General features: G+C 25.4%; 5 protein-coding genes across 5 annotated transcripts in view; all 5 read right to left on the bottom strand.

Annotated features, from left to right (window-relative positions):
- The window catches only part of Phum_PHUM370290 (uncharacterized protein), a gene marked incomplete at both ends in the record, with an annotated part of 7,509 nt that extends 6,029 nt beyond the window's left edge, over positions 1 to 1,480 (bottom strand). Inside the window, 3 exons of the mRNA XM_002428166.1 lie at positions 1 to 7; positions 36 to 671; positions 1,457 to 1,480. The exon at positions 1 to 7 is cut by the window's left edge and continues 5 nt beyond it. Coding sequence (XP_002428211.1) covers positions 1 to 7; positions 36 to 671; positions 1,457 to 1,480 — 667 coding nt within the window. The remainder of the gene's footprint in view (positions 8 to 35; positions 672 to 1,456) is intronic.
- Positions 1,481 to 2,067: 587 nt separating this feature from the next.
- Phum_PHUM370280 (uncharacterized protein) lies at positions 2,068 to 4,286 on the bottom strand (the record flags this gene model as incomplete). The annotated part of the gene is made up of 7 exons (XM_002428165.1): positions 2,068 to 2,232; positions 2,302 to 2,491; positions 2,581 to 2,772; positions 2,860 to 2,990; positions 3,219 to 3,332; positions 3,423 to 3,946; positions 4,031 to 4,286. 7 exons carry the CDS (start codon positions 4,284 to 4,286, stop codon positions 2,068 to 2,070), a joined length of 1,572 nt encoding a protein of 523 aa, XP_002428210.1.
- Positions 4,287 to 6,829: 2,543 nt separating this feature from the next.
- Phum_PHUM370270 (Chromo domain protein, putative) lies at positions 6,830 to 16,905 on the bottom strand (the record flags this gene model as incomplete). Its single annotated transcript, XM_002428164.1, has 25 exons — positions 6,830 to 7,055; positions 7,147 to 7,251; positions 7,336 to 7,725; positions 7,798 to 8,073; positions 8,153 to 8,331; positions 8,428 to 8,757; positions 8,847 to 9,084; positions 9,176 to 9,335; positions 9,427 to 9,646; positions 9,729 to 10,007; positions 10,091 to 10,258; positions 10,335 to 10,574; positions 10,670 to 10,819; positions 10,914 to 11,138; positions 11,246 to 11,597; positions 11,692 to 11,972; positions 12,063 to 12,341; positions 12,420 to 12,592; positions 12,739 to 12,898; positions 12,982 to 13,151; positions 13,241 to 13,425; positions 13,507 to 13,707; positions 13,804 to 13,934; positions 14,825 to 15,085; positions 16,897 to 16,905. The coding sequence occupies 25 exons, from the start codon at positions 16,903 to 16,905 to the stop codon at positions 6,830 to 6,832; spliced, it is 5,388 nt and encodes a 1,795-aa protein (XP_002428209.1).
- A 2,303-nt stretch (positions 16,906 to 19,208) lies between these two features.
- On the bottom strand, positions 19,209 to 20,453 carry Phum_PHUM370260 (mitochondrial 28S ribosomal protein S11, putative; the record flags this gene model as incomplete). Its single annotated transcript, XM_002428163.1, has 4 exons — positions 19,209 to 19,313; positions 19,632 to 19,798; positions 19,886 to 20,007; positions 20,194 to 20,453. The coding sequence occupies 4 exons, from the start codon at positions 20,451 to 20,453 to the stop codon at positions 19,209 to 19,211; spliced, it is 654 nt and encodes a 217-aa protein (XP_002428208.1).
- Positions 20,454 to 22,887: 2,434 nt separating this feature from the next.
- Phum_PHUM370250 (lachesin precursor, putative) overlaps positions 22,888 to 26,181 on the bottom strand; it is a gene marked incomplete at both ends in the record, with an annotated part of 9,797 nt that continues 6,503 nt past the window's right edge. Inside the window, 3 exons of the mRNA XM_002428162.1 lie at positions 22,888 to 22,907; positions 23,250 to 23,501; positions 23,909 to 24,079. Coding sequence (XP_002428207.1) covers positions 22,888 to 22,907; positions 23,250 to 23,501; positions 23,909 to 24,079 — 443 coding nt within the window. The remainder of the gene's footprint in view (positions 22,908 to 23,249; positions 23,502 to 23,908; positions 24,080 to 26,181) is intronic.

The raw sequence follows: 26,181 nt of genomic DNA, 5'->3' as shown, positions 1-26,181 counted from the left end.
TTGTTTTCTAATTGTTTATTAGACATCGATAAAACTTTTAATATTTCTAACATAACTGCGCACCCGGCTCCATCGTCGCTTCCTCCCGGAGAATCAGGTACCGAATCAAAATGACAATTAACTAAAAGACTGTGGGGTGACTGTGGTGTACCTGAATTTAATTTAACAACGACATCCTGTACGTTTTTATAAACGTTCGTGAGACCGTCGAGAAATTTCAAAGGAAATGATCCGCTATATTTTTGTACGTCGACTTCAATTTTATGAATGGGATTTGAATTTTCAATTATTTTATATAATTCTTTTTTTAATAAAGCTACAGCCAAAATTTCATTTTCGTAACTTCCGGCTACTCGAGGTCCAATGTCGGTTAATTTAATTAATCGAGCCATTGCTCTTTCTGCAATGAATTTATCTTTGTTTTGTCCAGCATTTTCTAACATGAGAGGTTTTGGTAGGTAATATTTGTCTAGATAAATTTGAAGAGCAAACAATGCTCCATATATTAAAAAAACAATAACTAAATTTTTTTGAGATATACTCCTAGGATGAAAGTTCTTGTGTTCATTTGAAAATTTTTTTGATTTTTCTGTCGGAATTGTTTCTACTTCGTAATGAGAATGACCAGATCTTCCTGTTCTATATCGAACTCCTTTTGCTCCATTTATAGCCTAAAAAAAAAGAAAAAATTTGTACAGTTACAACTAAATTAGATATTTGTATCATAAATAATCATAATTTATTAATATTATTATTATTTTTATTAATTTCATAGCATTTGAACAATAAAATAAGAATAGAATAAAATTAAATTATTCGTATAATTACATGTTTCGAACAATTTTATATTCGATAATATAAGCCAGATATAAGTTTTTACTAAAAAAAAAGGTTAAGAATACTAAAGAAAATTATCTACTAAAGTAAATGAATGCATAAAAGACAAAAAAAAAGTATTCGAGTAGTATATTATACACTTTTACACAAATTAAATAACTTAAAATTAAATTTAAAAAAATTAATATAAATGATAAATAAATATACACATATAATAAAATAATGTAAAATAATATATTTATGACATAAAGCATATCATTTAAAAAAAAAAAAAACTTGAAAAATATACATTGAATACAAAATATTTTTTTAAATAAAAGAATTAGAAAATAATTAATTAATTTGTATAAAAATTAAAAATTATTTTGGCCAAAAAAAAAAAAAGAAAAGAACACTAGTAGTGTAAAAAAGGTTATTTTTAAAAAAATTCAGCAAGAAAAATAACAATGAATTTTGGCACCACAACTATTTCTTCTTTATTTTTTTTTAAAAAAAAATAATTTTAATTTATTGACTGCAATAATAATAATAATAATTAATTAAATAAATCCGGTGTGTGAGAATTTAAAAAAATTGATTCTTTTATTGTATATCAAATGGATTTATTTTTTATCCTTACTTCAATTTGATTATTATTATCCATTGCTATAACAGAAAAAATTTTAAGAAAAACTCCATTGACCTGAAATTTAACTTGTTTAAAATTTTACAATTTACAAAAAAAAAGAAAAACAACGAAAAAAACTTAAAAATTTTAAAAAAAAAAAAATTTATTTTAACCCATGAACTTCGTTCACGAACCGGCCCGAATTATTATCTAATAACATTTTTATTCAGCTAGTATCTCAGCTGACTGATGTAAAATTCAACATGATTTATTAATTTTTAAAATTGTTTCAAAACTTTTTCCCATTCCGCGCATTTTTCGTGCATGTTATAGCGTAATGTTTACAATTTCTTTTTTAAATTTAACGACTTTTAATGTAAATATTATAAATTGTGAAATATCAATTGATTATTGCTACGATTAGGACTTTTTTTTCTTTTCTTAAATAAAAAAAAATTTATAAACATTTTCAAATAAATTAATATTTATTATTTGTAATATAAATTTTTATGGAAAACTTTTAAAAAGTTTACATTAAAAAATTGTAATACATTTATCACACTGAAAATGTAAAAAATTTGCGTTATATGTACAATAATTATTATTTCTAAATGCGTACTGATTCAATTCAATTTTTTTTCTTCTTCAGGAGGAGGAGGATGAATATAATTTTTAAACATAAGAGGTAAGAGAAATTTTTCTCGTTTGCACGGAGGTTGTTTTAATTGATCATTAAAAGGTATGACAAAATGAATTGTTTGTGGAGCTCTCCTGTGAGTTCGATAATACTGAAAAACAATATAAATAAGTTACTCATTGATTTTGCGAAAAAGGTTAAAATCATTTTATTTACTTACATTGATTGGATTGCTATTAACTGATTTAACATGCTTGATTCGGGAAACAATTTGTAAAGGAGTTTTAGCAGGCATTAAATATTCACTTATTAATTCGCAAGCACCCTTTTCTGTCAGTTTATTTTTATCAAACCATCTCGGATACTTTTTTAAATATGGCATAAATTCATCTAAACCAATAGCTATGAGGCTATAATGCAAAGAAAGTAATCAATCAGTATGAAGAATCAATTAAAAGAATGCTATTTTAAAAATAATAATGATAAAAACGTAACATACGCATCCTCGTGATCTACAAATTCCATTTTTAATGGTCCATCACAACGAAATCCTGTAGGAGGTAAAAGTAACGAATACATAAATACATTACTTTCTGAAATAAGTTTCAACAAACTCGGATGAAAAATTACACGATGATAATTACTTTTTTGTTTTGCTTTTTTAGCTTTTTTCACTTCGTTTTTCATGTGCCTGAAATTGAAAGTAAAAAATAAAAAAATCATGCACTTTTCCATTTTTTCAATTTGAAAACACAAAATGCAAAAATAATTATATTACTCAATAACTTCTGTTCCATTTTCACTCATTAAATATTTTTCCCATTTTTCAATTAGAGAAAATGCTGGTTCCAAATTATATATGTTAAATGCTGATACTTTATTTATATTGCTTAATTCGACTAAAGTTGCCTGTGAAAAATTAAATATGCATCATTGTCTAATTTTAAAAAGTCAACAAAAAGTGGACAATTAAATTTTGTTATTATTGTTTAATTACCAGTAATTATTTTAAATATATATATATATTTGTTAAGTTTTAAAAAAATATTTTACCAATATAATTTTAAAATCTTTAGCATAATTTCCATAAAGTGGATGACAACATGTTTGTAAAAAATGTTGAGTAGTTAATTGTACATGTTGTCTCAGTTGCTGTTGAAGAAGAAGGATTTGAGTTTTCGTCATGAAAGTTTCATTTTCTTTAACCTCTTCATCAGTCTTTTCTGCTTTTTCATTTAAATCAGCATTTACCTGAGTATCATTTTTAAAATTATTAATAGTAATTATATAAAATTTACAAAATAAAATGAAACAAAGTTGAATTTAAGCGAAATTGAAAACCTTATTTACTATTTCAGTCTTGACTCTCTTTTCCTCTTCTTCATCACTTGAAAATTCATCTGGACATTCGAAAAGTTCAGCCATTAATTTTCTTAATTCTTTTCTTGATATTTTAACAGCTCTATCTCTTCTTAGCTCTTCTTTATACATTTCTTCTTCATCTGCCAGAGCATTATACTCTGGATCAGCTTCATCGTCATCCTCTAAATCATTCGATAATGGTTGCATGAATTCTTTTAAAAAGTTTTCCCAGTCTTCGTTATCACATTGAAAATCATACATGTCTGTTGTAATGTCTGGAGGCACAAAAGCTTTTTCAATCGCTTCTAAAGGAGTGTCACTAAGGCAGAGTTTAGATCTTGTTCTTTGCCCAATATTTTCTGATGGGATTTTAAAAACGGAATCAGGAGAGCATTTCATTGTTTCGCTATCTAATAAATTAGCATCAAAATTTTCTAAATATTGACTGACTGATAGATCAAGAAGGGAGGTGTGAGAAGCAGTGCTGACAATCGAATGTCTTCCTGTAACAAAAAAAAATGCATTATATATAAAAATAATAAACTTTACAATCATTTCGATAACAAATCATTTAATTAAATTCCAACCTGATTCTTCTTCGCTTTGCTCTTGCAGATCATCAATACTAGGCTTATATTCTTCATCATCAGATTCTTCTGGTAATTCTTCATTAAATATATTAAGGTCACTTTCTACAACATTTCTCTTTGGTTTTATCGGCCAAACAACTTTTGATTGATCTTGTAATAATTTTTTAGCCTTTGACCTTGTCAATTTAGGCTCAAAATCACAATCATCTTCATCATTTTTAACATTATTATCCTTTCCAACTTTTCTTTTCATTATTAAAAACTATAAGTAATGACCAAATCAGGTTAGTAATTAAAAGCTTTTGAAAGTTTTAAATAATAAAAAAAATTATTTACCTTAAATAATTCAAAGTTTCAACTGGATAAAAGTTTAATAAAAAAAAAAATAAATAAATTCTTTTAAATATTTTCATTCCATTTTATTTTTACCTTTGTTTTCAAATTTTTTTTTTTTTTTTTTTTTACCATAAAATCCGTAGAAAAATGAATTAAATAAATAAAAAATTATTTAAAACATAATATACTATTTGATAATGATAATAAAACGAATTTAAAATATATTTTTGCATAATAATAATAATAATTTAGGAACCCGTTAAAATTTGACATTTTCACATAACAATATAAAAGTAATGTCCGCCATTTTTGATAATATTTACAGAAAAAAAAATCTCTTTATTAAAAAAAAATTTAAAACGAACGATTTAATTTAAATTTTTGTAAATTTATCGTCGTTAATTAATAATTATAATTAAAATTACCCCTACAATAAATAAAAAAAAAAACTCAACGAATTCGTTATAAATAACAAACCCGCCTCCCACCGCCCTCCCCAAAAAGGAAAAAATCGAATTTTTTTTTGGAAAATTTTAAATATTTTATTTTTTTTTTATTAATAAAAATATATTTTTTTTCTTAAACATAAATTAAAATAAAATTTCGATATGAAAAAAAAAATAAATAAAAGAAAAAATTCAATCAATCAATCAATCAATCAATCAATAAATAAATTTTAAAATAAAAAAAAAAAGAATTTTAACGCGTACACATCGTTATTTTGTTTGTCTTTTCATTATTATTATTATTATTATTATTATTATCGCAAAAAAAAGAAAAAAAATTATAAATCATTATTATTATTATTAATATTTACAAAAAAAAAAAAAATACAAATTATTACAATGATAGTAATTAGACTTTAGCGCTTTTTGTCACAATTTTTTACATTAAAATAATAATAATAATAATAATAATAATAATAACCGTAATCGTCATTATCATCATCATCATCAACATCCTCATTGATTTTTTTTTTTCAAATGTAAATTTAATTAAGGAAATTCGTCAATGTAAAAAAATTAATTAATTAATTAAAAATAATTTACGTTATTAAAAAATAAATAAATATTAATAATAATAATAATTTCTTTGTTTATTATTATTATTATCATTATTTATAAACAAATTTCATTATTGTTGTTGTGTTGGTTGTTCCATTGATTTATTTACAGATATTATTTTGTTAAAAAAAAATTAACAATAATAATAAAAAAAAAAAAAAATTTATTTTTAAATTCGTTTCTTTTAATCAATCAATCGTAGATGGTCTCCTCCCCCCTATCCTCCCATCCTCTTCCCCCTTCCCTCCTCTTTTCCCTCCCATTCCCCCGAGAAAAATAAAAATGAAAAAGCGCACAACGAACAAAAATTAATTAATTTTTCCTCTCTCCTTTTTTTTTAAACAAATTTCGCTTTATTATATTTAATATAATTATTATTATGTGAAAATTCATAAAATTTTTTATCCATTTTTTATTGAAAACTAAACAATTATTATCATCATCATTATCATCATTTATTTATTTAATTAAATTCAATTTAATATATTTTAATCGGGATTAACGAAAGGATTATCCAAAAAGGGATTTTAAAAAAAAAAAAAATTTTAACTAAACAAAACGATGGGTGGGATTTAACCAATTTTTTGTTTCCCGTCGCCAAATTATTATTATTATTATTATTATTATTATTATTATTAATTATTATTATCATTATCACTACAACCTCTTTATTTATGTTTTTGTAAACTGGATATCGAAACGATTAATAAAAACAATAAAAGAAAAAAAAATTTTTTTGTAATCGTTTTTATTGAGCCTATTTTTATTTTTATTTTTATTTATTTATTTTTTTTTTGTACATGTGCGCTAAATATTTCAATGAGTTCATTTCTCTTCTTCTTTTCTTTCCATTTTTATACGAAGTAAATCAGTAAAAATTATTATTATTATTATTTTTTATATATATAACGAATATAGTTGACAAACCTTTACAAAAAAAAAAAAAAAAAAAGGTTTTTCATGAAGAAAATTGATTCAATTATTTTAAATAAAATAAAAAAAAACCAAAATAAATCGACATAAAAACATAAAATGTTTTGTAATGTGTGAGAGAAAGAAAGAGAGACAGAGAGAGATAGAGATAGAGAGAGATAGAAAGAGAGATTGAGAAAGAAATGCAGTCTTTTTGTGAAACGACACACTTGACGAAAATTTCTTTTTTTCTTTTTTTTTTTTTTGTATTTTGTTTTTTTTGTTTTTCGCTTATTTAAAATCCATCAAAAAAAAAAAAAAAAAAAAACACTGTCACATCACTAAATAAAACAATTTATAGTTTTTGTTTGTTTGATTGTTTGTTTGTTTTGTTTGTTTTCTGTTTGTTCCATTTAAAAAAATAAAATTTTTCTGTTTTTTTTTGTTTTTTTTTTTTTTTTTCACTGAGTTAGTTTTTGCGGTACTAGGAATTCGAAGGTGGCCGCCTTCCGTCGTATTCTCCTCTTCTGTATTCTTTTCCTCTCCATTCTCCGTAACTTGGACCGACTGGAGCGGCGTATCGAGCCGGAGAAAATATTCCCGGAGGAGGCACTTCTCCCGGGGGATACAATCCGACGGGAGACATTCCGTAGGGTACGGGAGGTACTCCGTAATGATTCGGGTAAGCCGGAGGAGGGCCTTGATGATATCTAATTAAATAATTTTTTCAAATTACCGACGGCTGAATCATTCAAATTTTTATACTTATTATTATTATTATTATTATCAATAATAACTTACGGTCTCCGATGATTTATTCTTTCTCTCGAGTCTCTACTGTCTCTGTACAAAGAATTCGGAATTCTAGAATAACCATCGTATCTATCACGTTTATGATCGTTATACCTGTTGAAATAAATAAAATTCAATTTCGACAAATGTTTCCTTTTCATTTTGAAATGCGCACTTGGAAAAAAAAGTCAAACCAACCTGTCTCTATCTCTTTCTCTATCTTTATCCCGGTCTCGATCTCTATCTCTATCTCTTTCCCTATCCCTATCTCTATCTCTATCCCTATCCCTGTCTCTATCTCTATCTCTATCCCTGTCTCTTTCCCTATCTCTATCTCTATCCCTATCCCTATCTCTATCTCGATCTCTTTCCCTATGGTTTCTCCCGTGAGGACTCAACGTCGTCCTAGAATCTCCGGGGCTGTAATCGTGCCTGGATGAATTTTGCGATCCTCCCGGCCTTTGCGGAGTGAGTGGCGCCCCGTGGTGACTTTCCTTATGAGATCTTCTATCGTCTTTAATTTTATAATCCAAATCCCGAGATCTGCTTCTGTCTCTTTCCATCCAGTCTTCTCTACCTCTGCTTTTCCTGCGAATTTTTTTTCATGTTTAATTTTTTCAATTTTTTCCAATTTATTTATTTTTATATTAATAGATTTACCCTTCGTGATAAGGCTTTTTAGCGGGGGATAAAGAACTTTCCCTATCATCGTCGATTCTCCTTTTATTACTTATCCTATCCTTTTCCCCTCTTCCCTCGACGTCCAACATTTTCCCCAATTTCTCCTTTTTCTTTTCTTTGATTTTCTCCTTATCCTTTTCCCCTTCTTTAACTCCTAATTTTTTTTCCAATTCTTTTTTCACTTCGTGCTTGTATAATTTGTACAATTTTTTCGCATCGTATTCCGTGAATTTCGATACAAAATACCAAAGGTTACTAGATAGAAAAAACAATAATGATAATAATAAATTCAGGATTACAGGGATCCCAAAACCAGAAAAATTTAAATTTTTACCTTCTCCATTCTTTCACTTTATCGGGATCTTTATACTCTGATAAACATTTATTTATTTGATCTCCGATTTGCAAAAGACACATTCTCGTATGTTGAACCTGTTCTTGTTGACCCAAGGATTGATCTTGATTATCCAATGATTTTAACGCCTTTTTTACGGGTCTCATTTTTTCTTTACACTGTAAACAATTTCATCGATTCGAAATATTTGTTTGAAAAAAAAAAAAAAAAATGGCGCGAATAAAAAAAAAAAAAAGAAAAACCTCGTCGAATACGGCGGGATCCAAATCTCCCAAAACTTCAACGGCTCTCGGTTTGTTATTGGCCGTGAAATGCATGGGACCCTGAACTTTTTTCCTTTTCGCTTTTCCCTCTTTTTCTTTTCTCTCTTTCGACTCGCTACTGTCTTTTTTCTCCTTTTTAACTTTTTTCTCTTTTTTTTTATCTTCTTTTTCTTCTTCTCCTTCCGATTTTGTTTTAACGATTTTTTTCACGGTTCCCAACGTTGAGGGAATCGTATTTTCTTCGGCTGATGAAACGTCGTGATTATCGATTATCTCTTTTGATGTTTCCTTTAATTTCTTTTTTTGCCTTTTAGGTTTTGCCTTAAATTTAAATATAAAAAATTACAAAAAAGAAAAGAAAAAAAACTCACAATTAATGTTGATGTATAAATAAAAGAAATTGTACTAACCACTCCTTTTTTTTGATCTAAACATTTTTTTAAAACTTTAAGTAAATACTCGGATCTTGAGAGTAAATGTTTCGCTTGGGGTTTTTTTTCATCCGGTAAAAGGATTTTATCGCTTATTCCTAACGAGGGATCCATTTTGATTGCTTCCCATGAACCTAAACCGTATTGATAAATGCCTTTGAGTAAACAAGAATCTTCTTTGATGTCCCAATCACAGTCGAAATTTGCCGATTTAACTCTGCCAAAAAAAAAAAAAACAAAGTCACCATTTAAATTCGCCAATAAGAAAAATTTCTCATCATTTTCTTGAGGGGTGTCAATTAATGTACCTAAAATCTAATATCCATCTTTTCCTTTCTTCAACGTCGCTTGGTAAAGCTTCATCAAGAGGTTCTAATTCTTTTAAAGTTGCTAAAAGAGTTTTGGCGTTTAATGAGACCCGTCCAATTTTAAATGAAGGACCTCTAAGTCTATGTTTTTTGGTGGGCACTAAAAAATAAAAAAAAATTAAATCATCCGTTAACGGGAAAAATTTTTTTTCCAGGTACTTCTGACTTTTAATTGTGTGATTCGATCGTACCTGAAAGATTACTGTCTTCGTTATTTTGGTTAATTTCAGAATTTTCCTTTTGAAAATTTTGTGTTTCTATCATCAATTCGTTACATTTCCTTTCTATGTATTCCCCTAGTTTTCGCAAATCCGATAACGGTTTTTCTTGTAATTCCGCATCGCACGCAACGGCTTCTAAACGTTTTAAAGGCGTTGAAAACTTTTTATAACTTTTGATAAATCTTCGTACCTTAAAAAAAAAAAAAAAAAAAAAACAATAAATATTTTTAACACCTCATATTGAGCATCAAAATCCTAACTAACTAACTAACCTCCGCATCGGAAAATGGTTTTTCGCATTCAAACGGACATTTCTTTGGTCGCCCTCTTCTTTTGGGCCTTTCCTCGTCGCTCTCTTCGTCACTTCCTTCACCTTCAGATTCCTCAGTCTTCTTTTTTTTTGCTTTTTTATCTTCGGCATTATCACTATCGGATTGATTGATTTGTTGCAATGTTTTACGACTTCTAGGAGGCAAATAAAGGTCTTCCATTTCCTTGGCCTTTTCTTCTTCTTCAACTTTTTTACGATAATTTTCTGGAATGATGTCATCCTGAGGAGAAAATAACAACACGTTCAAAATAATAATTTTTTTTTCTTCAAAAACTTTATTTGCAATAATATATATATGTATACCCAATCTTTGGTTTCTTCTTCAGGTTCTGGCTCTTCGGCAGGCAAGTCCTTTTCCTCGTCGAAAGCGGCAAAACTGGCAACTTTAAATGCAGATAACAATTCATCTCCAACGGTTGCAGGAGCTTCTTCAGCGGTTTCTGCTCTTTTTAAGATTTCATCAATGTCACACTAGCAATAATTAAATAATCAATTATAAAAAACAATACAAAAAAAATACAAAAAGTATAAAATAATAAATTATTACCGCTGGTTCTTCATCCCCATCCTCTTCATCTTTAAATAATTCTTCGGCGCCAAATTTTAAAATTGCTGTCAAATCTCCTTTGTTAAAAGGCGTAACCGAAGAGCCTTTTTTATCGAGAACCGTTCTCCCTGTGGTATCCATTCTTTGTATGACTAAATGATCCAAAACCATTTTTTTCTTCGCCCTTTCAATAATTTCTTCTTCGACGGAATTTTTCGTTACTAATCTATAAATATTTACCTGAAAAAAATTCATTTCCGTTTTAATTTAATTACCCTTCGCGTAAGATAAAACTCATCGATTAAAATAAATTTCTTATTAAAATAAAAAATTACTTGATTTTTTTGTCCTATCCTATGTGCTCGAGCCTGAGCTTGTAAATCGTTTTGCGGATTCCAATCCGAATCGAAAATTATTACTGTATCTGCTGTTGCTAAATTTATGCCCAGACCTCCGGCTCTAGTAGATAAAAGAAAACAAAAATCCTGAAATTTAAAAAAAAAATAATAAAAAAAATCAGTCACGAACCTCTCCTGAAAACTTTTACGCGAATGAATATTTGAAATAAATAATTTTTACCATAGAATTTTCCGCATTAAAATGATCCAAAGCTTGTTTTCTAATTTCTCCTTTTATGCTTCCATCTAACCTTTGAAACTGAAATCTTCTCAATTGTAAATATTCGGCCAAAATGTCCAACATTCTGACCATTTGAGAGAATATCAAAACCCTATGATTTGTTTCTTTTAAACGGACTAGAAGCTTATCTAATAAGACCAATTTTCCCGAACCTCTAAGTAACATCTAAAATTTCAAATTATTATTATTATTATTATTTCGTACCGAAAGGTCGATCGATGCTGCGACGATTAAAATTCCATCAATAGATTTTTTTTTGTGTTAATAATTACCTGAAGCGAATCGGCTTCGTTACTTTTATTTTCCGTTTCCGAAGGTTTTGTCAAAAACGCGTGATTACAACATTTTTTTAGTTCTATAACTATATTATTAAAAGTAGTAGTAGACCCTTTCACACCCTTTCGTAAAGCACTGTAATTTTTAGTCAATATCCACTTATAATATTGTTTTTGAAGAGAAGACATTTCTACGCGTAATATTTGTTCGACTTTTGACGGAAGTGATTTTTCAACGTCTTTTTTGACCCGTCTAAGAATGAAGGGTTCTAATTGAGCGTGAAGCTTTGCATAACCCTTTTGAGCCGTGTGATCGTGTTCTCTTTCGAAATCTTCCCATTTTGCAAACCTGTTATAAATATAAATTTAATATAAAGAATTATAAAAATGCAATAGAGTCACATTTGAACAAAGACACCGCGTCGTTCGCGGTAAATACTAACTTATCTGGCATAATAAAATGCAATAATGCCCAAAGTTCTTTTAAACTATTTTGTAAAGGCGTTCCTGTGATTAATAACCTATGATTAGTGTCAAACTCGGTTAATGCTTTATACAATAAGGAATCGTCATTTTTTAAACGATGGGCTTCGTCCACCAGCAGAGCAGCCCAACTAATACATCCTAAAAACGCTTTATCTTTTAAAACAATTTCGTACGTAGTTAAAACTGCGTTAATTTTTAGTCTTTTTGTTCCCGTGTGCCACCATTCGTAATCCCTAATCTGCAAAAAAAATTTTTATGCAATTATTCTTAAACGAAAATCAATACTGCGAAAAAAAATTTCAACTTAAACGTAAAAATTAAAACATACAATATTCCTAGAATTAACATCCCCTAAATATATAACAAAATTCATTTCGGGAGCCCACAAAGAAAATTCTCTTTGCCACGAAGTCATCGTCGAAAGGGGTACGACGAGTAAAAATGGTCCGTAAACTTGATGCGTCCGAAAGAGATAATACAGAAAACAAATTGTCTGTATTGTTTTTCCCAAACCCATTTCATCGGCTAGAATGGCAGAATTTTCTTTACACCACGAATGAACGAGCCAATTTAATCCATCCAATTGATAATCTCGAAGTTGTAACGCCTGGAAAATTTTTTTACATTTGAATCAGGACTATAATAATACAATAGGGGGGGAAAAAAAAAAAAATTCTGGGCTTACGCTATCGCCTCCCACGAACGATGGTTGATTTTTTATTTGAAAAAATTTCGGTCGAACTTTTAAAGCTCGACACGATTTATTTGGCGTTCTTTTAGATTCTTCTCTTTCCTTGTACTCCTGAACTTTTTTCGGCCATTTTTTGTTAATTATATTACCATCTTCGACTGACGCTTCTGAGTAAGGAAGGCTTTCCCATTTTATAAAATAATCCGTACCCCCATCGGGTTTTCAACTTGTGCTGCACATGTAATAAAACTTTGCGTTATTACTCGAATTCTACTTGAATTTAATATCAATTAAAGTAATAATAATACTTTACCTATAACCCTTTCAACGTTTGTATAACTTTTCAGTAAATCACTTTGAAGTTCCAATTGATATTCGTAATATTCAATATCTTCTGGACTAGCGTGTTTTCTCCAAGCGGCCAAATCATCTTCTCGATTCATATAATTTTCTAATTTTTTTAATCCTTTTACCTAAAATTTAAGAGTGGTAATCAAAATTACATTTTTATTCGTCATTTTCGAATAATATCACTTTATTCATACTTTTAAATTACCTTGTTATCTTTAAGCGATTGCTCCGATTCCCAGGTATTGTGAATGTGAGACCAACCTTTCCATTTAATGTAATATTGAATTTCTGTACCTTCTCTATCATTTGGATCACATCCTTCGTTGGGATCTCCGTTTTCATCGACGGCGTAAAATGTCGTCGGTCCGCCGACAGCTTAACGCAAATTATTTCGATTTAAATAAATTATTTTTTAATGATTCGAAAAAATTTATAATTTTTTTAAACAATTTTTTTAATTTTACCTCCTTTTTTACCCCTCCTTTGTGCTAAAACTTTTTCAATTGTGTCAGCCGTATCCGTTTCTCCTGCCGTTTGAGTTTGAGCAGATTCATCCCAATTTACTTCCGTAACTTCATCCGAACCCGTTTCTTCATCTTCACTTTCTTCCTTGTAACTAATACCGGTCCCTGCTCTCCGAGTGTGTGTCCTGAATAAAAAATTTATTAATGTGTCAATCGTACGAATGGTCACTTAACAACAAAAAAAAAGTAAAAATTATGGCACTTACCGCCTGATGGCAGCATCACTGTCGGATGAATCATCTGAAGAATCACTATACCTTCTTTTCCGTGATTTTTCTTGAGTTTTTGCTCTTCCCCTCGATATAGGTTTGGCGGGTTTTCTTCCGGGTGGCCGACTTCTCGGAGGACGGGGTTTAATATCTTTATCGGTGTCAGAATCTGACACGGACGAATTCCACGTATTCGAACTAAAATTTTAATTACACGAAATTACCAATAAGTAACAGTACGTAAAAGAAAATTGTCTCCCACCTTTGTCGTAATAATAATAATATCAAAAATACCTTTTAGAATTTCGTCTAGAATTTTTTCTACCCTTTTCAGAAGATCCACTTCTGACTTCCAACCTCTCCGGTTCTTTTTTGGATCTTCCCGATCTACGAATTCCATAAACATCCGGATTTTCTTCCCAGCACTATTTCGAAAAAAAAAAAAAAAAAATTATAACTTTTCCTCTCGGGTATTTATATCGGGGGGAGGAAGGAAGGGGAAATCACTGCGTTGTGAAGAAATAATTAATAAATAAATCGAATGATTTTCTATACATCACGATGTCAAAAAAAAAAAAAAAAAAAGTTAAACGTGAAGTTTAATACAGACGTGAAAAATGTTTTTCTTTTTTTTTGACAAGACTTACTTTTTAATTAATTAAAAAAAAAAAAAAAAAAAAATGCAATTTTTCCCGAGCATGATCCCCTCATCAATTTATAAAAAAAAAAAAATTTGAAATTAATTTTTATTTGGTAAAAAAATAAAATAACAATAATAATAATATTTCAAAAGTACGATAACGGTATACTTTCTATTGAAAAAAAAAAAAAAAAAAAAATTATTTTTAAATTCGATTTGTTTTTATTTTCTTTTCTTTTACTCTCTGTATTGCGTTCCGATCGACATATACAATTTTTTTTCAAAATAAAAATCAATAAATACAAATTTTACAAAAGGATGACCAAAAATTATTTATCATTGGAAATTAACGCTCAAATTAATTCTCTAATGTATAGAATTTAAAACAAACTTTTAAATAAAGAAGGGAGGGAGTTGATCAATTGAATAATCATGAAAATCAATTGAGAGAAGAAAAATAATAATAATAATAATAATAATAATAATAAGTTATAATTAATTTATTATTATTCTTCTTTTTCTGAATTAAATAAATATCCAAAAAAAATTTTTTTTTTTTTTGTATTACACTCTTGGTATTTTTTTCATTTTCGATACGAAAGAATCGCAGATGTCGAATGGAAAAAGAAGGGAAAAAAAAAGAAAGGAAAGAAAAAACAACAAAAGCAACCCTACCTGTTTCAGGTCTTCTTTCTTTCCATTTTTTTCCGCGCTTAAATGCACGTTGGTTTTAAATGGAGATTTTTCTGATTTTGTATCGGATTCGGATCCGCTCCTTGTTCCAGAACCGGAATTTGACTTGTTTGAAGTTATAGATGAACCTGATGAATCGCTATCTGAATCTGATTTTGATTTTGAGCTACCGCTACTTGATTCATTGTCCGAGCCGGATGACTTTTTATTGTCAGATTCCGATCCAGAATCATCCGAACCGCACTACAAGGGACAACACATATATATATATATATATCAACCATTTTAAAATTTTTTATATTTTCTTATATATACGTTTTAAATTTAAGGCTAAGAAATTCCCTTAAACTATGTTTTTTTTCTTTTTCAAAAGGCTTCGTCCTTTCTGATAATATTAAAATGTATTTATTTATCACAAAAGAAAATTAATTTTATTTTAATGTCATCATCAATCGTGTATTATTATACTTGATGTCAAAAAGTTACTTATTTATTTATTTAAATTGCAAAAAAAAACAAATTTCAAATATAATCAAATCTCTTCTTAAAACTCCATTTAAAAAAAAAAACAAATAATGAATTTGGTTAAAAATTTTTGTGAAACTAGAAAAAATAGGCAGCATTTCATGTAAAATTTCCAAATATGTTTTTCTAGAACATTTATGATACAGCAAAGTACTCAATTATCATTTATAAATTATACACAAAATAAAATAAGTACAAAAAAAAAAAGAATTTAATCGACATCAATTCCTTTTTTTTTTCTAAATAAATTTAAGTAAGTTTCAGGAAAATTGTGGACAACAAATTATTTTGACAACCATATTTTTTTTTATATAAAACAGAAAGAAAATAAATAAATAAATTTTTTTTTAAAAAAATAAAAATAAAATTTTATATATTTTATAAATAATAAACAAACAATAATGTTTCTTTAATTTATAAATATATATTATTATTGTAAATTTGTGGTGTTGTAAATAAAATGGAAGAAAAGGAAGGAAATGAAACAATCATACAAAAGGCAGAATTTTGCACTTAATTAAACAAAAAAAATTTAAAAATTCATAATCATCATTATAAATATCAACAATGAATTAATATTTATAAAAATATCGAAAAGCTTCTCCACAAAAAATAAAAAGGCAAAACAATATTTTTTAAAGTTTTTTTTTTTCTTTTTTTAAGGATTCATTAAAATCACAAAAATTTCTTTTTAAATTAAAACAATTTTTAAAAGCTCGATTAATATTAACTTAAATAATAATAATAAATATAAAAAGAAAAATTTTAAAAACAAGCATCACAATAACGAGATTTATAAAAAAAAATTATGTTTTCTAGTAAAAGTAAACAAAAAAGAAAAAAAAATCCAATAAAAATAACAACAATTTTTAACCTAATTCCAGGGTTAATAATAAATAATTGAAAATTTATTAAAAGTTGATGTACACACATTTTAAGATAAAAAGAAGCAAAAGATTGTTAAAAACAATCAGAATATAACCAATAACACCCAAAGGAATGACACAGACACAATTTTCAATCATAAATATCAAAAATGGGTATGAGTTCAATTTTGAAAAAATTTTTCCCAAACATTTGTTACAACATATTTAACAATATTATTACAAAAAATTTTTGGAACATTCAGTATAAATGTATAAAATCAATTTTTTTCAAAAAGGTAAACAAACAGCAAAACTTTATTAAAAACATCATTTTTCAATGTAAAACTCAACATTTTAAAGTCAGATCACTCAATTAGCAACATGTAGGATTAGGTGAGATAATTATCCAGGTTGTGAGAGTTTATGCTTCAATTTAAGGTTTGAAAAAAAGGTTTTTAAACGTTTCATAAGAATAATAATCATATCAAATCCAAGTCATTCAATGTGCTGTTGAAACATAAGGGAAATCGGGCGTGGTCACCTTAGCCAAACTTATTTTTTACAACGATAACGTTCGGAAAATTGTCATAAATCAAATTACCGAATTGAAAAAAGTCCGGAAAAATATAAAACAAAAAAAAAAAAAAAAAATCAAATTCTCACCTGAGGCATCTTATAAAGGTCATGCGTTGAAATAATTCGATTTTACTAAAAATACTGATAAAAAATGTTTTAAAACCATTAATCACGACTAAATCACTCATTTAAAACCGAAAATAATAGTTTCCGACTAAATTATTTAAAAAGTAAAAATGCTATTTTATTCTTATCGATTTTCATCTAAATGGCGATTTGTCTGCCATTTTGATGAAATGAATTTACGCGTGGACTCTTTTTGTGAAAGTATCGTTATTTTTCAAATATATATTCCGCACTTCCGTTTTAAATTACTTTTAAAAAGTGGTTTCAACTCCGGAAAAACTTATTTTAAATTAATATTACTTTAACGAAAATACTCGGAACGACAAAAAAACTGTAAATTCAAATTGATGCGGTTTTAATGCAGCGCAAGGAGTTACGCCATCTTGTTTTCTACACTTATTCCCAGAATTCATTGCGCGGTTACGTGTAAAATGCAATTTGAAATGATTTATTTAATTCCGGATAAATTGTACCCTCAATATCGTTCTCCTTTAATTGTCCGCTCAATAATTTTTTTTTTTTTTTTTTTTTTTCCCTTCATTTTTTTTTTTTTTTTCCTCTTTTTTTTTTTTTTTTTTTTTTTTTTTTTAATTTGATGAACTTTTTCGAACGTTAAATATTCTTTTATTCAAGAATTTGTTTTAAGACATTTTTTTTTTTATTTACCAAACTTGAGAATTATTTGTTTCGCGAGTTTTTTTTTTTTTTTTTTTCTATGAAAATTTCGCAAAGTTTCAATAAGAACGTCGTAAAATAATTTTTTTTTTTTTTTTTTTATGTTTAATTCAATGAGGGTCTTTGGGCGTGGAAAAATCTTGATTGTTTACCACGGGAAAATTGTTCGAATGAAAGTTAAGTAGGTGAAGAGGAAACAGCAAAACAAAGGAATCGTGGGATTTGTTACCGAGTAACCGGTTTCTCACTTTTTTACGTTTGATTAATTAATTATATATATCACTAAATTCACATTATAAAAGTTTTCATCATGATGACACTTTTCCATTATTTCCAGTCGATTGAATTTTCCATTTATCTTCAAAAGTTTTCTCTAATCCTTTGATTTCAAAATATTTTCTTTGTCCTCTTGATGAATCCATAATTTTTCTTCATAATTTAAAAAAAAAAAAAAAAAAACAAAAACATTTGACAACAAAATGTTTTTTGGTGATGTAAATGCAACAATAAAATAAAAATAAAATTCTTAAAATTAATTCTTTTGAGTTTTAAATTAAAAGTTAAAGTGAAATTTTTTAAATTTAAATCAATTAAAACTTTTTTTTGCCATATTTGAATCTTCATCTTTCATCTTTCATTTTTTTTTTTTTTTTGATTAACTAATAGCAAACCAAAATCTATTAAAGTAAATTTATTGTTGCACTTAGTCACTCACAAATGATATTTATATAAATAATATAAAACTTTTTATGTCATATTATAACTTATAAAATTAATGATTTTTGAAAAGTGAAATTATTGAAAATTTTGAAATCGATAAATTTAAATCTTTGAAATTTTTAAAATTTATTTTAATAAATTTAATTATTAAATTGAAAGCTTTTGTGTTTTCAATTTTCATTTCTTTTAATATGCATTTAATTTTATAAGTTATCAAAGCAAATTACAAATAGAAGTATAAGTAATGTCAAATGTTTTTAATCGCTTCAACAATATTTCATATAAAAAAATTCTCGTCTATAAATCTTTGTAACATAGTTTCGAAAAATGATTCAAAAATATTTCATTTGTCGAGTATCAATTATAATTATTAGAATAAATTTTGCCTTATTATAATACCAACATAAAAAAATTAAAATTTACAAGTTAATATACATTTTTTTTTTAAAACAATAAAAGTGACAAAAATACAGTTTAAAAATATTTTCAACATTTTTAAAAATAAACATTGTTAACCATTCATTTCACTTTCTGTACTTACTTAAATAAACAAATTAAAACTATTTTTAAATTATAGAATTTCAAAAGTTTAACAAGTTTTCTTTAAGTTTTTTTAAATTTCATTTAAGAATTTATTAACTTAAAATGCAAAATCCTGCCTTTTATCATTATTACATTAAATACTTTTTTTTTTTTTAAATAAAAAAACCGAGTAGTAAATTTTTTTTTTTAATAATAAATACTTATATTTTTTTTAGTAGTATCAGTATAATAATGATAAAATTTTTACAAGGTATGTTTATTGAGATTAAACTCAATGTTTATTTTAAAAAAATTAAAATGTAATTTAATTAACTCACCAATACAAAAATAAAAATTTATATTCTTCTTTGCTTTTTTGGTCTACCCGCAGTTGTATCTTTAGTTTGATCTGTAATCGATACAATTTTCATACCACCCAATTGAAGACCTTTAAGAGCGCTCTGAAAATTTTAAATTAATATTTACTCAGTTGTAAAAAAAAAAAAAAAAAAAAAACAATGTTATATCAAGTTGAATGATTCAAAAATTAATAATTTTTCTTATCTAACTTTAAATACTGTTAAAAAAACAAGTAAAAACATTTTATGTTTCATAGAAAATATATATATGACTGACGAAAAAATATTGATGGCATTATTTTTATAAATACTTACATTTACAGTACAAATATGTAAAAAATTTTAAATGATTTGTGTAAACTATGAACAATAATTGATAATTAATAAAGTTCTTAGAAAAAAATGAATAAAAAAACTTACTGATCTACCAGGGCCAATACCAGATATTGTAACCCTAGCTATTTTAATTCCTAATTTTGCTGCTCTCATTGCAACCGAGTATCCTGTCGCTTGAGCTGCTACATTTGTACCTTTTCTGGTATTCTTATATCCTTCCATTCCACATGACCTAAAAAACTTATTCATATCTATAATGAAATATAACAAAATAAAAAAAAATTAACTTCATGAAGATTTATTTATGATAATAAAATAATATTGAACATCAACTTTACCTTTAACACTGACATTCATAATGGTATTGTTACGAGTAGCTCTCACACTTATAACAGGTAAATCTCGATAAGGAATCCCATCGAATAAAGAGTTAGGTAAGTCTACGGAAGGATACAAATCACTAAAATAAAAAAAACAAACAAATATTAAAAATACATTTAAAATAATTAAAATAACTCATTATTTTTCAAAGTTAACGTTATAGGATGTGGAATAAATGTATATATGCAGGGAAAAAGCACCAGGTCACACCCAAACTTACTTTTACTTCATCCAAATTAATGAGGCAGTTTAAAATTTAACTAACCTCCGACTTTGATCAATGTTAATGCTTTCCTCCACCCTGTAATTATTTTTTGCACTTTTTTGCGCATCTCTTCTTTTTTCTATACTTCTAACATCTTTATTGCGTGGCAAATTAACGTGGAAGAATTGTTTTTGGTCCCAATGCGGCAGAAAATTTCTGTCTGATATCGTATATGCCTTTTTAGCGAATTGTAAATAAGAGTCATGTTGGCTAAATAAATAATTATCAATCTTATTTAAAAATGCTAGTTTTCTAAACATTTTACACTTAATTAATATACATCGAAGGAAATTCAAAAAAATTTTATCACACTACAAATCGATTGCAGTTTTAAAAACGGAAATACGTCACACGTGAACGAAATACGTCGTTTTTGTGTAACAACCTTTAACTATAAAAAATCAATATAAATTTTAATTATTATATATTTATTTAAACGTATTTTACGAAAATAAACTTTTATTATATTTTTATTAAACTTTATTTAATTGAATGCATTCAATTTTAAGAAATTCAATTTTATTTTTGCTTAATTATCGAATCAAACATTTGAACAGTGTAGTTAGTTTTTTTTTTTACCGTTTGAAGCGCTAAAATCTTACAATGGCGTCGGCTTTATTCGAAAATTACAAAATATTCGAATCATGTGTAAAATTTTAAAAACTATTTGATATCAACAACATTAAAAGAATAATTTCAATTTCATTTTCAAACTTAAAAAACAATATCACCTAATTTAAACTAAATAAATAATAATAAATTTATCGAAACCCAACTTTCACAATTAAAAAAATTTCTTCCTTATCATAACTTATCAACAATAACATAATGAAAAACAAAAAACTTTTTTATTTATTTTTAAATTTTTTATTTTCATAAACCTATTAAAATTATTTATTTATTAATAAAAGGAAAGGAATAATTTTAATTAAAAAAAAATAATAATATGAAGTAAAACTTTTAAAAAAACGTTCCATGTTAAGATTTGTTTTCATAAAAAATAATAATTTATTTATTTATTCATTTGTGATATATTCAACAATGTTTTAAATTTTTTTAAATTATTTTTTTATTCATAAATTCAAAAAAAAAGAAACACTTTAAACACATTTTGTTTAGTTTAAAATAAAAAAAAACAAAACAATTCCAAATTATCATAACTTGTTATCATAACCGAAAAAAAACAAAATAAATAAATAAATAAATAATTTTTTTTTGTTGTAATATGTTCAATATTTATTATTGATATCACTAAATAATATTTTTTTAAACATAATCAATTTATTTTTTTAAAATAAATATTTACAATATATATATATTTTTATAATAATAATAATAATAATTCAATTACATAAAAATTTTTTAATCACATATATATATATATATATTTATTTCCTCTTTTTTTTATATTTACAGGCGTGTATATAATTATTATTATTATTTTATAAATATATTATAACTAATTATTTTATTTACTTATTTAAAATAAAAATTTTATTTTATTTTTTACTGTTATCGTCGCATTTTTTCATTATGGGAAGTTAATTTAAATTGAGCTGTTTATGTAAACATTGTTTTAAAAAAAATTTATTTAATTAATTAATAAATTAATAAGTTTTTGTAATAAATAAATAAATAATAACTAGATCGAAATTTTGTTACACTCGATTATTTTTATTTAAAATAATTTAAATAAATAATAATAATAACAATAAATAAATAAATAGGTAAATTTTTAATATCTCAAAATACGTTTTAAATCTTTTATTTTTATTATTAAAACGATAATGATGATGATGATGTCAAATAAATTTTTTTTTTTATATTTTAAAGTAAAGAAAAAAAAATTTAGGGATGTAAAAAAGGAAATTTGTTTTTTATATATTATTTAAACTAAAAAAGTTAAATCTTAAAACCTTTTTAAAAAAAAGTGAAAATTGTCCCCCAAAACAGGAATTTCCGTCATCATTTTTAATAAAATATCTTTAAAAAAAAAAAAAAAAAATTCACCACTTTATTAAACTGACAAATAAAAAATTATTATTTATAACGTTACGTAATTCTTATAATAATAATAATAATAATAAAATTCACTTTTTTATTTTTTTCAATTTTCTATTTTCTATTTTTACGTTTCGATTTACCCATGAAAAAAAATTTTCTTTTACGTTTCGTTTTCATAAAATTTTTTTTTTTTTAAATAAAAAAACCCAACAAACAATAATAATAATAATAATAATAATAATAATAATAATAATAATAATAATAATAATAATAATTATAATTATAATAATAATAATAAAATTTTCATTTTATTATTTAAAGTAATTATTAATTACATTTTAATTAATTTTTCTTTTTTTTTCTTTTAATGATCGATAAAAAAAGACGTTAATTATTATTATTATTATTGTTATTAATTTTTTTTTATTATTAAAATTTCGTTTAATTTTTTTTTTTTTTTAAAATATTTTCAATAAAAATTAATTATTATTATTATTAACACGTGGTAATAATTATTTGAGTAAGTTTTTTTTGTTTACATGTCTTCAGCCTTTTTTTTTTTTATAAATAATTTTTTACAATAAATATTAATACAAAAAAAAAAACCAAATGAAAAAAACATAAAAAAAAAAAAAATTTTCATTCATTCATTCATTCATTTAATTAATTTTATTAAATCCTTATTGTCATTTAATTTAACAATAAACGACCTTTAAAAAAAAAACACTCTACTTTCAACCCTTTAGCTTCTTATTATTATTACAATATATATATTTTTAAAATAAAATGAAAAAAAAAAAAATTGTCGACATTTCATTTATTTATTTAATTCAATTATTATTGAATTTTTTTAATTACACACCCGTAAAAAAATTTTTATTTAAAAAAAAATTAAACTCTCTCTAATAATACATTATAAATAATAATAATAATAAATGAAAAACGGTGAGGTAACGCGTTGAGGAGGTAGAAGGGAAGGGAAAAAACTGCGGCATTACCATATAATAATAATAATGGAAGACTTTGATAATTATTTATTATTGAACAACCACCGTTTGTTGATTCTTCATCATGTTGTTGTTGTTCGATCACCCAAAAAGGTGGCCTGCTTATGCTAGGATTTATTGTCTGATATATTTTAGGTTCGTTTGTTGTTGTACTTGTTGTCATACTCGTCATCATTGATTGTTCATCTTTTCTCGATTTGTTTTTAGTTTTTTTAGGCGAATGTGTCGCTTTATGATGATAATATATGTTGTTATTTAATTTCGGCGATGACGTCGTTTTCGGTGGCATGTAAATTTCTAAAAAAAAAAATTTTTACCATCATCTTTGATTGATACACGCACGCCATTTTTTTTTTTACCCCGAAGAACAAAATAATAATAATAAGTGATATATATATATACGAACGCGTTAAAGTTTCGATTTTGTTTTTTTTTTTTTTTTAAAGTAAATCGGGATGAGACAAAAAAAAAAAAAAAAAAACTTTTTCAATTTAGCAAGTAATAAATTTTAAAAAAAAAAAAAAAAAAAAAAAATGAAGTATTTCAAATCAATGAAATTCGAAAATTGATAGCTATTCTTGATCACAGGGGACAGAACCAAACGAATATCATGCTATTTTTTTCTTTTTTAAAAAATAATATCGGTTTTTTTTTTTTTTAAAAAAACATTTATTTAGTATTATTATTATTATTATTATATATACCTTGCAATCTAACGGCTCCGTTTGCTGTACCTAATGCATTCGATGATGAACATAAATAAGCTCCGAGATCTTTTTTTTCAATTGATTTTATTGTTAAATTCATCATGAGACCATAATCCGATAATTGTTGTTCCGTTAATGAATATTTCGAACCGTCTAATAATTTTTCACCTGTTAAACAAACAAACAAACAAATTTTTTTTTTTAATACGTCACCATCATCGTTTATGTCATCGTTCGTTCGTTTATTAACCGTTATTTAAACGACGGAAAATAACAATAATAATAAAATAACTTTTTTTTTTTGAGAGAGGGGGGGGTAAAATTTAATTTATTATGAAATTATTAAAAAAAAACTTATTTCCTCTCTCTCTTCCCCCCCTCTCTTTTTCTCCCTGTAGAAATATATTTTTCATCGATCAATGCCAAAGTATACAATTTTTTTTTTCTTTTTCTTTTTTTTTTATTTTTTTAAATCGTTTTTTAATAAATCGGTAGTACGATAGTAAATAATAATAATAATAATAAAATCCTAAATAAAAAAGAATAAGAGGGGGAAGGAAGGGAAGGGAGGGGGAAGTGTTTTATTCGACGGAACCTTTTTATATTTATACGTTTAAATTATTATTATTTACATAAAATGTTATTGATATCAAATTTAAATAAGTAACAGGAAATTTTTATTTAACGATATCTAAACCGTTATCGATAAGAAATTCATCATCATCATCATCATCATTATTATTTTATATACTTTTACGTTAAAAAAAAAACGAATCGTTTAAATTAAGAAATATAAATTGATATTGTTTTTTTTTATTTGAAATAATTATTAAAAGTTTTTTTTTTTTTAATAATTTAATAACCGGAAGTGATTAAACGAAGAGTAAAAATCAATATTATTATTATTATCGTTTATTTATATTGTTAAATGCTTGAGGAAAGAAATAAAGAAAAAAAAATTAATTTAATTTAATTATTGATAAAGAAAATGTTTTGTTTTTTTTCCGTTTTCTTGTTAATAATAAATAAAATAAATATTTATATATCTAAAAAAATTAATAATTTTATTATTATTATCATTATTATTAGAGGGTAGTAATATTATTATTTTTAATAATGCAAACTAATAAAATGTACAAAAAAAAAACATTAATAAAACAATATTAGAAAGTTTTAATTCTCGTTTTTTTTTTTTTTTTTCTTTTATGTAAAAAAAAAAAAACCGTTAGAAATTTTTTTTCATTAAGTGTAAAGAAAATAAAATTATGGAAATTATGAAATAAAAAAAAAAAGAGAGAGAGAGAGAGTGAAAGAGAGAGAAAAGTTAAGCGTGAACAACCGACAATAAAAAAAAATTATTATTGTTATTATTATTATAACCCCCCGTTTTGTTTTCTGTTTTTTTTTTTAGGAAAAATATTTAAATTTTTTTTTTTTTTTTTTTAAATACGAACAAATTAATTAATTATTATTATTATTGTTATTATTATTATTATATTTGGATTTGTTTTATCGTATAGGGGATGAAAAAAAAAAAAATTTATTTGTTGAGGGAAAATGTCTTTTACCAAAAAAAAAAAATAATATTTTAAAAAATTTTTTATACAATCACACACTCTCTCTCTCTCTTTCATTCTCTCTCTCTCTCTCTCTCTTTCATTCTCTCTCTCTCTTTCTCTCTCTCTCTCTCTTTTTCTCTCTCTCTCTCTTTCTCTCTCTCGTGACAAAATCATTATTTTATAACGAGTTGTTTCCTATGGCAAAAAAAAAAAATAATAATAATAATTTGATAAAATTTCAACTTCAATTTTCGAAACGATTGCACGAAATTAAACAAAAACAAGAGAAATGTATAAATTACATGCTCATATGACGAGGGGGGTAGAGATTGGGTAAAAGGTGGTGGTAGTGGTAGTGGTAGTAGAGGATAAAAGGAAGAGGAAACTATATTATTTATAGCCGTAGAAAAGCGGACACGCGTAGAAATATGATATATCCAACAACCAACTTGCTAATAAACAAGATCAGTATAGCGTAACCTTTAAAACGCGTTTTTAATGGTTTTTGTTTGTTTGTTTGTTTTTTTTATCCCCCTCCCCCGTATTCCGTACCGATTGATTCGTTCCTCCCCTACCCTCCCCTCACTTCCTTCCCTCCTCTTTTTTTATGTGTATTTTTATCATCATTTAAAATTTTAAAAACATTGAAACAACCCGTTTTTCGAGATAAAACAAGGAAAAGTGATTTTTTTTTTTTTTTGTAATTTATTA

This window comes from Pediculus humanus, genomic scaffold, assembly GCF_000006295.1.
Source record: "Pediculus humanus corporis 1103172107803 genomic scaffold, whole genome shotgun sequence".
NCBI classification, from domain to species: Eukaryota; Metazoa; Arthropoda; class Insecta; order Psocodea; family Pediculidae; genus Pediculus; species Pediculus humanus.
Note: the sequence above shows the minus strand (reverse complement) of the source record. Positions and strands in the feature narration are given on the sequence as shown.